Source organism: Orbicella faveolata, unplaced genomic scaffold, assembly GCF_042242905.1.
Source record: "Orbicella faveolata isolate gen_17 unplaced genomic scaffold, um_ofav_v1 contig_1, whole genome shotgun sequence".
Classification (NCBI taxonomy): domain Eukaryota; kingdom Metazoa; phylum Cnidaria; class Anthozoa; order Scleractinia; family Merulinidae; genus Orbicella; species Orbicella faveolata.
The window spans coordinates 33,789,236-33,803,090 of record NW_028301536.1 but is presented as its reverse complement, the minus strand read 5'-3'; the positions used below and the strand labels follow the sequence as shown (position 1 = coordinate 33,803,090).

The window sequence follows — 13,855 nt, the reverse complement described above, 5'->3', positions numbered from 1 at the left end:
GTGGAAAACAAGAAGTGCATAGTTAAGCGGATTGGTAGGCAGCAAACAGTACAGCCCGTGTGTCTGACTTTGTGAATTCAACAGGCAAAAAACTCTGAGAGCACCTTACTTCGACTAAGAAGGGACACCTGTGTTCAATACAGACTCAGTAGTGCAGGTATGACTCACAACAAAGCCTAAAAGGAAAACATAACACAACATGCATGTTGACCAGTCTTTATCCTTTAATAAGCTCTGCCATACATTGTACATTTTACTAAGTTAAGCTGTCTACATGCAACTTTTAATTGCATTCACCTGCTACAAAACTGAAGACAAAATATACTGGAAGTTCATGTAGCAAGTTGAATCTCATTGTAACTTAAACAAGACAAAATGACAAAACATACATCACATTGATCAGCAAGCAGCTTTATGGTTACTACAGAAAACTGTCTGTGCATAAGTACACGATCTACATTACTGACCATGGTTAACTTCTGCTGTAATATAATAATATTAATACTGAAAAGTACAAGTTCATACAAGCAGCAGAATGAGCTGCAAAATGGAAGTTTGTTTCAACCTCCTGAACATCTCTAATTAACATGGAAGCACTACTGATGATGACAAAATTTTATAATAATTTCCACATTCACTTATATCGACTGTAAATTGTGGCAGTAAGAAACAATAGCCTAGAGTTTTGAAAAATTTGAAGGCTTCTGAAAGTAGTAAGGACAGAAATCAGAATACCACCACAGAAGGGTTTAAAATCAAGCAAATATTTGAAACTAAAATCTTAGTTTTCAAGCACTTGAGAGTTTCTGTCATTCATACAGTCACAGATCATGACTGCAGTAAAGAAAAAAACCTACAGTAATATATTGTATTAACCAGAACACTTCTTAATGAAAATGAAAAAAAAAAAAGAAAAGAAATGGAAACACTAATTTTACATTAATGTACTGTTCCAGTATTCTGTGCTAGATATATGTACAGCACATACTGTAAAAACCTTCAACTTCTACATTTCAGACACTGACAGCTTTTAATCAATAGTGTACGCCATAAAGATGAAATGTGAATTGTCTGGGCACAACTCATGACCTGGTTTCACTGTCTCAAAACCCATGAACATGAAGGTGCGCATCAGGCTTGCTGCAAAAGGAAAAACAGTATCAAAGTTTTGTATACCTATTCAGGGGTTACAATGTGGCTAATGTAACTTAGGGAAAGTTTGATTCAAGCCAATACTGGCCAACAGGCTTTAAAGGGTGGCCATACTCTGTGGAGTCTCATACAGAGTGCAAAGGCCTCGCATGCTTGTTTTCCTACCGTGCAAGAACATGCAGCTACACCATGTACCCTCAGTGTCTTCTGTGCTTGTGGCGTACTTTACTCCTTCTCTCCCCCCCCCCCCCCCCCCTACCATTGTTATAGTACACTGTAAGTATTACCACTGATTTTGTCAGTGTGACAGTGCCTGCTGGTTGCCACTCTCAGGGTTGCTATGCATACCTGCGTGCTCTGCTAATGGCTGGTATTCTGCCTCCTAAGTTCCCAGGCTCATCATTTGGTCAGGAGTTCAGACTATACTATACAATAATTACAGGCTTAAAAGGGCCAGATGGCTCTGAAACTATGGGAACAGATCAGCATTAAATTTGCTATTCACAACTGAATGAAGTATATTCCCCTCACCTCTGTCTTTTCTATCCTTTAGTAGACCAACAAATACATGGGTGCAATCCAAGTGCTCCTCTGCATACTCAAGTAGTGAAATAAGGCTGCGGGAAAAGAGTAACTTTCATTTAACAAAATGATGTTCAAATGTTGAAAGTTACAGATTAACAATACTATTATTATGAAACAGCTATAAATTGTATCTTGCAGAGTCATCCAGAACTGTGCAACACGCACACAAAGAGTTTTAAATACCATTCTTTGGCTCCAGGGGGAATGTCTCCTTGTGGCACCTCTACGTAGAGCTTTTCATTTTGCAATACAGCCATCCATTCTGCTACGTCATGTTCACCGCTTTTAAGGTGGAAGTTGTACAGTACCGACTTCGATGAAACTGCTTCATCTTTCTCCAAAGCTATTTCTGAATCCTGTAAAGAATAAGCAAACACAAGTACATCTGGTTAACACAACCAAAGACAAAATGGTTTCACTGAATGCTTGATGAACTCGGCAAATCCTAACTTGAAACAAGCTTGAAATTACTTTTTGTACTAACTCACTTTGTACAAATCATAATCCCAAAAGAACTTGTCAAAGCGTCAATGATAACTCCTAAAGAAAACATAACTTCATAATACTACATGGAGTCAAGTTGATACCGTACTGATTACTGGCAACTTAATGATAGTAAAGATGTACAATGTAACTTACCCAAAATAGCCCAAGAAAGGATATGTCATCCTCATCATCATCACCCCCACCTCCACCCTCTCCTGAAGATCCTGCCTCATCATAACGGACATCAGGTATACCAGTCCATCCACTGTCGCAGCTTATAATTACAATACACTGCTGGCTCCCTGACGAGTTAAAGTACATATGATACTGACGAACAGGTTGTTTGCAAGCAAAACAAAAACTTACTGTATCCCCAAGGGCATTTACAGGAAATATAATTCTACCAGTTACTGCGGTGACTGGACATAAAGAAGTTATTTGAAACTCAGTATAGTATCAATAAATTTGGTGTTAGGAGATCTTGCCTTTACTAGAGTGATGAAGAATGCGGTGTAGAAATGACTGCAAATCAGTATCTCCCCAGGAGCATAATTCCATGTAAATGCAATGTCAAAAATAAAAGGTTGTCAAAGTTCTACGTGCACCGAAGTACATGGACTTCTACATGTAGGTCATCAGTAGACCGTGTCATTTCATCAAATATAGCCACACTCTGAGCATACAACATCATGCTTTTGAAACACCCACATTCAACACAAAACACACCCTAAATTATGCGTCTGAGGTTTACAGTTTATTTATAGCTTATACTTACTGTAGCTCAATCTTACATAATCATTAACAATTGGTGGTTGATCACACAACTTAACTGCCATGGGCTTGCAACAGAAAAATCTAAGCCTTGTATGAAAATTCCGGATGAAAAATGACCAAACGCGTTTGCACGAAAACCGATAATGAAAGATCATTTAAGCTTTAATATGCTGATTGTAAACTTCTCACGTAGAATTATATTATCCAACACGCATGGATGCTAAAACGTTGCAGATACTTCGGGATGATAACTGGCAACACGTCAGTTGTTAAGGGTGGCAGGATAAAATCACTAGTTAACCACTGTCATATAAAACTGAACTATGGATTAATTAACGTTATATTTATAAGGAGTTTTGCAATTAAATCTTTACATACGTACAGGGCTGCTTGGCGAATTTCCCTGGATTGTTCTGATTAGAATTGTGATTTTCCTTCTTCTTGTGCGGCGAAATTGTTACCAAGTCGCTGCCGAAGCAGACTACTGACAATCACGGCAACTATAACACGTCTAAAGGGCAGAAAACTCGAACAACGACCACCGAACTATTCCCTTGCGTCTCGAGGAAAACATGGAAAGATGTCGGTGACCAAGATGTAGCATGCTTTGCGCGCTTTTCTTGTACCCAGTGTCTTTGACCCTCCATTCGTCCAGGACGTTCTCGCAGGCAGAATTCGCGAAAGAGTGCGTAGGTGTAGCAGGGTTAGATCCTGAAACACCCTACTACAATCATCGCAATTTATTTAGTCTCGAAGAGGTTAACGGTAGTTTTCTTGGTAAATTTTGCTAACACTAAATAGTGCTAATAGTCACGAAACGTAGCGAAGATTAGCCATAATGGCAATTATTAAATTCTCACCTTGAATATAGCCTGCGTAGCAGGCGTATAAACGGGAGGGGGTGGGGGAGGAGGAAAAGAATTCGGGGAAGGGAATAATCAATCAAAAACTGCCTACCATATCCAAAATAGTACGTGACGTCACCAGACGACATTATAACGCTCGGAATTTACCCCTCGGGGTAAAGGGAAGAGACGGCTGAAATTCAGACTACTTTTTTTGTCCCAGCTGACGGTCCATCTGAAATGTTTGATTTGTTCATTACAGGGCAAGCTTAAAAAATGTTGTTAGAAATGTGCGTTAAAATATTTGCATTTGTTGTTTCAGGATTTAGGCTTATGCCCTTGTAGTGGATGCGTTTCACAGAATGGACGTTGTTTTTGATGACATTAAAATTGCGGAGTTGAAGTTATCAGAGTAGAGCGTTTGCTGCCTAACTACTTGGAACAAACTGTATTTATATCAAGTCTTGTTGCAGCAAAATTAACTATGGTGTTGTTTACTCGATGAAATGTGTCCTTCTCAGTATATGTTACAAATGAGCTTATCATGCTCAGATTCCTCCTTGGTTATTCTCTGGCAGCTAATCCTAACGCACGAAATGAAACCATTTGAAGCAAAGAAGCTACTCCACGCTTAGCTACAACAGACAGGGGTTCGGAAGCTTTACTGGCTATATTTACCACTACATGTCCGTGACTTCGCTCTCAGTTTTCAATTCAAAGGGCAACGGCATTATTTATCTAGATGTTTATTATTTCTACTTTGATCTATTACAGGCCTACAAAATGTTATTTCTGTTATTTCTTATTTATTTTTATTATGTCATTTCTGTTATTTCTCAGTTTACAGAGAGTCACGACACTCTTTCAAATTTTTCTTTTTAGTAGTATATTACCCATTACATAGCAGAAGAAAGTGATAAACCTATTTTGCGGAACGATAAATTCACACTGAGAATCGATCGATCAATTCATATTGTTCTCTTTAAAAAAAGTTGCATATGTCTTTTTTCGCCCTTAGCTTAGCATCTGAAAAGGGAGTCTTTCTGGCAAAGTCATCAATTGATACGAATTTAAATGTACATTTATCAAAATCACATTTCATCGTTTAAGTTTCAGTAATTACTAAAGAAGACAAAAACTGAGAGCGACAAATCTAACAGTTTAAGTATGACCCACTGATTGATCAATTAACACAAAATATCGATAAAGTTAATTTATTGATGGAGGAACAACAAAACCGTGTAATCCATGGACCCTCTATCTTAACAATGGACTCCTGTCAACTATGCAGCCAACCAAAGTCTGAGTTTGCCAACTGACCAGTCAGTTATGTTACAAAGCGACACTTTGTAGCTAACTGACTTGAACTGAAATGCCTTGCAATAGACTGTCCCGTGAAGATCAGCTCACAATTTTCTTTATCATGGTTTCGCATTTGATTTGTCATATACTACTTTACTGTTTGAAGACTCCTTACTATCTTGAATTAGCTTTTCATCAATGGTCTGAAACCTGCATGCAGACATAAAAAAACATTGAGCGGCTGTTAGCACCGGATACCAACATTACACATCTACCTGTTGTTTCAGAGACGCAAAATGAAGACAAAGAAAAATTCACCATCTTATTTTCGACATGGGGAAATCGCCTTAGCAGTTGATCCAAAATTAGCACAAAAATAATAACTCCGCAATGAATCATATACAGTTAATAGCTGCTGCGTGAACGAGTGCAACGGAAAATTTTATTAAAACGCTGAAAAATTCAACCAGAACAAGGAAGGCATCAACAACTACTAAGTGTTTTATCATTCCAATACAAAAATCTTTCGCAATTTTCGAAACCTTTTTTTCCTTCTGTGCCCCAGAGTTAACACTTGTTTAGATGGGAAGGGTTGACTGATTTTGTCGTCAAACGTCGGTTTATCTGCTGACCTGCCTAAAAGCAAGCTACTTAGCTCGTTTCTGACACTGCATATGTTTAAATGCATATCGTGTTGAAACTGGGAGATCCAAGGTGGCAGATGTTTTCAAATATATGACGTCATTATGGCGTGAATGGACGTCATCGTGGTGTGGTATGGCATCATGATTGCGGCGTGAGTGCTACTAAAATAACGAGTTAATCAACTAAAAAATTCAACAGATGAACAAAATAAGGCCCAAGCTGAAAAAGATTATCCGAACGACGTTACGATGGTGACGTTAACAGGGTATCAATTGAAATACTTCCGATCGTGGATACCCTCTCTTGTCATTTCAAAATAAAATGTTCATTACAGAGCTGAGTTTACAACTTGCAATTACAAGTTAATGTTTGAATTTTTTTTTCTTACCTAGTTCATAGAACTCTTTATTTCACAGCAGTCAATATCTGTTTCACCGAAACAGATCCGCGGTCAAGGCGTATCGGCAAATGAATTGTCCCAAGAACAGTAATGTTTTAAATCAGGAGAAAATCAAGCCGAGGTAAGCTTCTTGATATTCTCTTGTTCAAACACATGCTTGGCATCTTGTTTGCGCTTTTTACCCCTATGGAGTATTTATACTCACTTAGCCTGCGTAGCAGGCATATAAAGGGGAGGGGTGGGGGAGGAGGAAGAGAATACCCTGACCCTAACCCTAACCCTAACCTCTTCCCCCACCCACTCCTCCGTTTTTTTTTCCCGAATTCCCTTCCTCCTCCTCCACCCCCTACCCTTTATACCCCTGCTACGCGGGCTAATACTCACTGGAATTAAAAGTATGTATCCTTTTCTTTCTTGTGAATTATGGCAGCAGCAGTGATGAGAGGCACTACCGTTTGCGTCTCTTTGTGGCACTTTGCTTCATTGTGCTCGGAGTCTTTGCAATTTGCAGCTCCTTTAACGATAGTTCCATCATATCTTTTCTCAAGAGTAACATTAACAGCGCCACTCTCCTTCACGGCAGAAAATATGGTGGGCATTTCTGTTTCTCCTGTTTGTAGCTGACTTTTAAGTGCATCAGTTTCAGCCAGACCAAAAATTTCTCCTTCCAAATCGTTGAGAGGGAGAAGCAAAGCCAGACAGCAAGAAAAAGACCAATGGGGATTTTTTCGCCATTCCTTGACGTAGCGATATAGGTTCACTGAGTACTGGACTAAAAAGCAAATGATCAATAACAAGAAATTCCTTTGTAAAAAGTCTTTGTATTCACACACTTACCGGTAGTTCCTTTACAGTTCGAGGTAAGTTTAGAAGTATGGATAGTAATCAGTTCAGAAATTTTTCAGTCGAAGCTCAGCAAATGGTAAAACATTCGCGCTTATCGTCAGAGAGTATCCCAGTTAATTCAGCATTAAGCGACTAGTAATCAATCTACCTGTCCGTGAATGGAATGATAGTCCACGGCAGGGTTTACCGTCGCCCCCCTCCCCCCTCAAACTACCGTCACCACCAAGCACTTAATTCGAAGATGCCCACTTATATCACTGAGTCAGTGAAGAAAGGCAGTGTAAGCTGGAGTAAGGTGCCTAGTAGCATAGCCCAATGACCCCGGCCAGGGCTCCAATTTACACTACTCAATCTGGTGTCTACCACAATAACAATTAGGCAGAGAAATACGCCCGTAGATTCACGCGTTATAAAAATAAGTCGAACATAAGCTGACAACATCGAAACATTTGATTATAGATTTCCTATCTTACTTCTAATCTTTCTTACTATTTTCCATCGGGTGCATATCACGATTCCATCTGTGCCAAGTTTGGACTCGCCAGCTGCAAGCTCTCAAGACAGTGCGCAAGTGAAAAACAATACGCCTGAAGAGATCAATGCCATCTAGATCTCTAGAACGTGGCGTTAGCATTTGCATGCATGATATTTGGAGGTATACTTAGCAACAAATGCGGGCGAGGATCGGCTTCAACCATGCATGGCTCGAACAGACTCGTCTGAAATGTCGCCGAATTGCACCGGCAAAATTTCACGATTAGGCATGCATACCATATGAATCCGAAGACTAAAGTTAAAGGCTGTAACGACAAGGGAAGCTGACATCAGCTTGTTGTCGAACTCTTCTTGTATTGGACGAATCCAGCAGAAAAGTATTCCATACATTCTGGCGATAACCAATGCCAAGCCGATGTAGGACCTGCTCTCTTGTCCCACAAGGATAGACCAGATGTAAGGATTACATTTCGAGACATCTCAACCCATTCCCAATACCATGAGCGAGGTTTATAGTTTTCAAAATTTGAAGAAAACACATTCCTGTGATCATTTCCATGCTACCTCCAGGATGCTGAGTTATCCGCTTGGCGTCGCCAGCAGTTAATATCAATTTTTGTTGTCTCCAAAGAGCGATAAAAGAGGCTGCAGGTAGGGCCACAATATATGCAATAGAAATGTACGCTCCCATAAGAAAGTAGTGATACTTTGGTCCTTGGCACTGTATACTGTAATCTGCTTTCAAATACTCGTTGCATAGCTCGTCCTTTTCATCTCGTTAAAGCTTGTGGCAAGCAAGTGGCATAACAACACCTGTCTTCGAAAAGATGTTCAGATACGCCACATACAGGACTAAAAACAAATTCCTGTACACAAGTTCTTTTGTCTCTGAAATCTTTCTTGACTTTTTCTTGTCCTCCAGATTTTTCCTGTTGATAATCTTTATACGTACACTATAGCCAATGCCAAAAAGGCCAATAGCAGTGACGTTTATAGCCATCGTCGCAAACAGGCTTCCAAACGCATCAACGTGTGATCTCGGGAAAAGACAATGAAGGGGTGTAATCTGAAGAATGTTCAGTTAGAGTATTTCAGAATACTTGGCGATGGCCTCCAGGGAGTCTGGTCATTTTATGTAGGAAAACGCTTGCAATAAACCACTAGTGACTTGATAAAAAAACAATTACGATCTTAAGTTTCGATAGAACCACTGATGTCTATATATTAGAGAGACTTCTCGAGTCCATCCACACCAAAGTCACCATGATAATCGCTAGCACAACAAGGATAATCGACAACTGTCCGACAGTCCACTTCTTTGACGGACATCGCTTGCATGTCTGCATTTGCTTATAGTAGTTTAAACTGCAACTCCACAGAGGGGTCGTTCGTACCCCTTTTCAATTCAAACCACATTTGCAAGATTCCCCTCTGAGACATTTATGAGCCTCAGGTATTGGATAAGGGAACTGTACCAGGTAGGCATCCGACGATGGTTGATTAGCCAAAAGATTTTTAATAAAATCTTTGTATCGATCTTTGTACGTCTCGTTGCGCCATTTCCACCAATAACCAGGCTTCAAAGAAGCAGACTCATTCTTGCATTCCAGTCCACCATTTTCACATTTGTAACATTTCTCGAACAAATGGAGTCGATAAAATCCTTTCAAGCATTTACAAGCGCGATATTAAGCGAAGTAATCAGTGTTTTTTCCTGTTTAGGACGCAAAAAGAAAACAAAGCGCGTTAATCTTGGTATGGGGAATGAGTAAGTCGACAAGCTAAATAATGATAAATAGCTTAAAATGTTTGCTCGATACTACAATTTAGCCTGTACATAATATGATCATGATATTGAGCGGTCATCGCGACATTTGCAGCTCAAACGTTCCTTGGTTCACGCTGGCATTTTTCGGAGAATTTTGCTCCTTATTTGCAGCTGGATAGCGATGGAAATGGAAGCTCTCGACGCAAGCTATGTTTCTTGTTCAATGTTCTTCTCTTTGTGTCAGATAAAATTAGAAAAGTTAACTGTCAACGTGTGTCCTGGTTAAATGAATTGCTATACCCTTTTCCCCTGTTCACTAATTTTATATGATGGGGCATCGCGTTGTAATGAATGTCAGTATGTACCGATAACATTGATCTATCTGACTGGAATGATGGTTTTTCAGTTGTTAAAGGCCTGATAAAAGCGCAATGATAATAATGCGGTTTATAGTCGGTTGCTTACCCTCAGGACACGACTTGCAAACATGTGGTAGTTTTCCTGGTGTTTTATCAAACGGAACAAATGAGCCAGTCGGACATTTCTTACAGCTTGTGCTTACATGACTGTCAGAGTAAAAGCCGCCTGAAAAAGGAAGCACAACAATTTAACTAGAGCAGTTCAAGAAGAATCGTAAAGATCTCGGTTTTACCAAGATAGTTTAGGGACATGTTTGAACATAAAGAATGACTTAAGAACTTTTCAGGCTCAACTGACAAAAAATGAAGAAAGTTCAACCTAAGTCCAAAAATAGGAGTATAAGATGCTTGATATTTATGAAGTATTCCACGTATCAGTATCCACCCGTAAACATTTCGTCCCGATTCCTTGTGCCTCATGCAGACAGAATGATTTTGACCTTTGGAAAACGAGATCATCGGTGTTGCAAAGTTTTTAGTAGTTTTTTTTATTATTATTATTACGCAGTACTTTATTCGGAAAGAAACACAAGCCTGCCATGGAGCTTCCTTGGAGTAGAGCAGTGCAAAGAAAACTTGCAGGCTTTACAGACTATAAGAATGATCTAACATACCTGGCGGGCATTCTTTGCATCCATCAGCTCCTCGAGAGGAAGAATTGGAAAATGTTCCCAGCGGACATGGTAGGAATGTATCGTAGTCTGAGCTATTATCAGATATTTCTCTAAATCCCGCGGCTGAGAGAGCGGACTTGACAAGATTTCTTTGAAAGTCGTCATGCGCTTTGAATGTGATAGCTTCTGCATTAGAATCGATGGCATTCCAAGGAGAACATGAACTGAAACTGGGCGACTCTACTGTCTCCGTTAAAAGAGAAGAGTCAAATCAAACATAGCGTAATGAATTCATTTTAGTTTCAGGACACATTTTTCATTCATGATTAGACTTAACTTAACACCCAGCGTTGGGTGTTTGTCGAAGTCAATTCATGATTGTTCAGAGACACGCCATGCCGCCTTACAAAACCTTTCTTACTAGATTCAATTACTTTTTAAAAACAGATGCTCACAGCAATAAAACGCATAGTGCACTTGATGAAGAAAACTATTCATATGTCAATATGACGATACTTGTTTAGTTCAAAGAACTTCTTAGTGACCCTTAGTGGCAATTTTCATTCCGGCCAATTCCAGACAAATCTTCCTCGCGAATTAACAATCCTTAAGTCAAAACACTGAACTGATAACTGGTAGTTGCGTCAAACTTTTCCGTATTTGCGGAACTTTAAACGAAATAATCTTCAAAATCACTGACTGGAGGAAGTTTTTTCAAAACAGAAAGCTTTTGTTTTCCATTTGTAGCTCTAACTTGATTTTCTGTCTGCTCCTTGTTCAATGAAGAGTACCCGAAAACTACGATGGGAATGATCTTAGAAAAAACTCTCGCTGTTTTAAAGCAATCTCGTCAAAATATTGTACATCTGTCGGTCCATCTATTATTATTTCACAGAAACTATGGTTTGAAATGCGATTTACTTGAAATCGTGATTGCCTCTTGCCATACTCCATAGGTGGACCGGATGGGTATTAGCTTTGTTATGGCAAGTAAAAATTCAAGTTTTATCAATATAATTTCGAATTTTTCTGTTTATCTTTTTTATGGATATTCGACTGCCTTTAAAATACATTAATAGCAGACTTGAACCTATTTACAATAACTGGTTCAATTTCTACATCGATTCATTTAAAGAAAGACTGTTAAAAAGTCAGATTGAACATGTTAGATAGGGTCAACAAAAATAAACTATATCATGAGACGCGACTGCACCTACGATGGTCCAATTTGAAAATCTCCTTCAAAGTGAAAAATGCCTAAAATTAAAGTCCAGTAAACGACGGGAACAGAAAAAACGAAAAATAAACGCAGAAGGAACAATCATGAATTAAACTGAATATAAAAGCGGATTCCGAACTTGAACAGAAGGGATTTTTACAAGATTTAGCACGTAACGGAGCTTATGTGAATGTGAAACGGTCGCCTCGTTTTCTCTCAAAGTTCAATTTCGGTTCTGACATTACAATAAAACACGCTCGGTTTTGATATTACGTTAAAAATCAAACCTGCTTGTGTAGGCCCTGTCCGCTAGGGAGAGGTAGTCTTGAAGTGAAGTTCTTGAATAAACGGAATACTTTGCAAGTTCCCCTTTGTTCTAAATACATGTGTTTAAACACCTATGACTACTAAGTCCATCGACACGACTCCATGCTAAGCGCTGGATTTGATGAAGGAGAGAAACGTATTTATCAAAATGACAACGGTGGTTCGTTTAAGTACAATAAGAAGAAGCAGTTGTGGGAGAGGTGGATTCGCCGTGTGTCATAGATCAGCCAGCAGTGTATACTAAGTGTATGCCAAGTTTCATCATCACCGATGGCAACACCTTAGTAACAAAAAAAAGTGCAATCTTCAGAAGTGGGATTATTTTTCAAAATAAGCTTCGGACGCACCTAAAATTAAGAACATGATGAATAACTAATATACACCGTCCACCTCTTTTAATTAACTCAAAGCTGATAAGAAAAACCTTGAAATAATGAGGGAGTATAATGTTTTCAAGGGGGTATATGTATTGGCTATTTAAAAAGTTACATCTGTAGCTTTTAGATGAATGTAGAGGTGAGCCCGAGTTATAGTAAGGCCTTATACATAATACATCGAGCATCCGGACATTCAACAATTAGACCTCATTTTTTTGTGATCTACACTCTTCCAAGAAAAACATAAAGAATGTCCCGGAATATGTTCAAAAGTCAAGCCGTACTCGAAATTAATACCAAAGTGAGTAGCTATACTTTATCGGTATTATAAACTAGGTAGCAAGTTGCGGGGTCTAAGGCAGTTTATAATAAGGTAGCTGTCGAGCTAGGTTTACTCTGTGGACCCTCCGTTGTCCCTTTCAACTTTCACTACACGTCATTCACCATTAAGAGCAGCTTCGTCTAAATATCAACTAGACTTGGAAATAGCGAAAAAATCGAATTTTTTCAAACTCGCCCAGGGTGAAGCCCTACGGGCACTAGTTACAAAAATATTGTTTTAAGCTCGATAAAGCAAAAATTATTTTTTTACGCAATTTTTTCGTTTCGATGTCCCAAATCGGCCATAATCGATCGAAAATGAGAGGCATATTCAGAGGCTTGTAAACTCAAAAGTAAAAATCTTCATTACAAACTGATGGTACGTCGTATTTGTACTTTCTTTCTTGTCTATTTAGAGCTAAATAGATCGCGATTTGATTAGAACTAAAATATTTGATGAATTTTCTAAATTAACGGCTCAAGACAGCTTAACAAGAGGTCTACATTTAGCCTATTTGCAAATGCTAAAAAGGCGTTCTGGTACACGGCTTTTCCCAAAACGACTACTTTGGTCTGAAAGAGCATTGTTTTTTCTTCAAATTAGTGAAATAAAATTTTTGGGTAAATAAAATCGTGAGCGCTGAGATAGCGAACCAAATGCAGTACTTCTTTCTGAAAACGTGACCTTTGACCCAAGCGTTACGAAACCGATTACTGCAAGAAAACCCGGAAGAAAAGCAAACGCTTCGTTATTTTGAAACAATTTCTAGTGATATCTCTCTGAAACTATGATTGCAAGATTCTCTTTCCAGATATGAAATCTTACAGGGTCAAAGGAGGAGCTAAAGGGCGCATTTTGTTACAATAACTTTGTTTGCTGAGAATTGACTTTAAGTCAATTCCAGTGAAATTTGCAAACTTGAAGTATGTTAGCCGATACTTACCTGAATATTTATACTTACAGAAGAGTCGTCTTCTTGGATTAACCTTCAAAAGAAGCTGGACCCAGATTTGGAAACCTCTAAAGGAAGAAATGTTTAATGTTCCGCTGCTATAAATTCCATGCACATGCCAACCGCATGTTTGTCGTAAAACTAACTGACCTCCACTGACAGTTTCCACGGGCAACCCCAAAAAAAAGAATCCCCAAAAATGTAAAGTGAAATTGGCTGTCTTCATGAACAGTTAGAAGCTAGAGTCAAGTTCCATCACCGTTTCAAAGTGCTTGATTTTATTTGTTTGCGTCGACTTTGTTCACTCAATTCTTCTTACTGTCACGC

At 38.9% G+C, this 13,855-nt stretch overlaps 2 protein-coding genes, 1 long non-coding RNA gene and 1 pseudogene across 3 annotated transcripts; all 4 read right to left on the bottom strand.

Moving 5' to 3' along the window:
• Positions 1-202: 202 nt before the first annotated feature.
• LOC110054142 (ornithine decarboxylase antizyme 2-like) lies at positions 203-3,349 on the bottom strand. The gene is made up of 4 exons (XM_020760474.2): positions 2,377-3,349; positions 1,921-2,093; positions 1,684-1,769; positions 203-1,140 (listed from the first exon to the last, which is right to left on the bottom strand). Exons 1-4 carry the CDS (start codon positions 2,542-2,544, stop codon positions 1,031-1,033), a joined length of 537 nt encoding a protein of 178 aa, XP_020616133.2. The 5' UTR covers positions 2,545-3,349; the 3' UTR covers positions 203-1,030.
• A 77-nt stretch (positions 3,350-3,426) lies between these two features.
• On the bottom strand, positions 3,427-9,238 carry LOC149118832 (uncharacterized). Its single transcript, XM_089273420.1, has 3 exons — positions 7,525-9,238; positions 6,574-6,961; positions 3,427-5,354 (listed from the first exon to the last, which is right to left on the bottom strand). The coding sequence occupies exons 1-2, from the start codon at positions 7,673-7,675 to the stop codon at positions 6,579-6,581; spliced, it is 534 nt and encodes a 177-aa protein (XP_089129546.1). The 5' UTR covers positions 7,676-9,238; the 3' UTR covers positions 3,427-5,354; positions 6,574-6,578.
• LOC149118831 (uncharacterized) lies at positions 7,726-9,396 on the bottom strand (annotated as a pseudogene).
• A 374-nt stretch (positions 9,397-9,770) lies between these two features.
• Positions 9,771-12,249, bottom strand: LOC149118830 (uncharacterized). The gene is made up of 2 exons (XR_016201978.1): positions 10,332-12,249; positions 9,771-9,883 (listed from the first exon to the last, which is right to left on the bottom strand). It is a non-coding gene; the product is annotated as an uncharacterized LOC149118830 (long non-coding RNA).
• Positions 12,250-13,855: the final 1,606 nt, after the last annotated feature.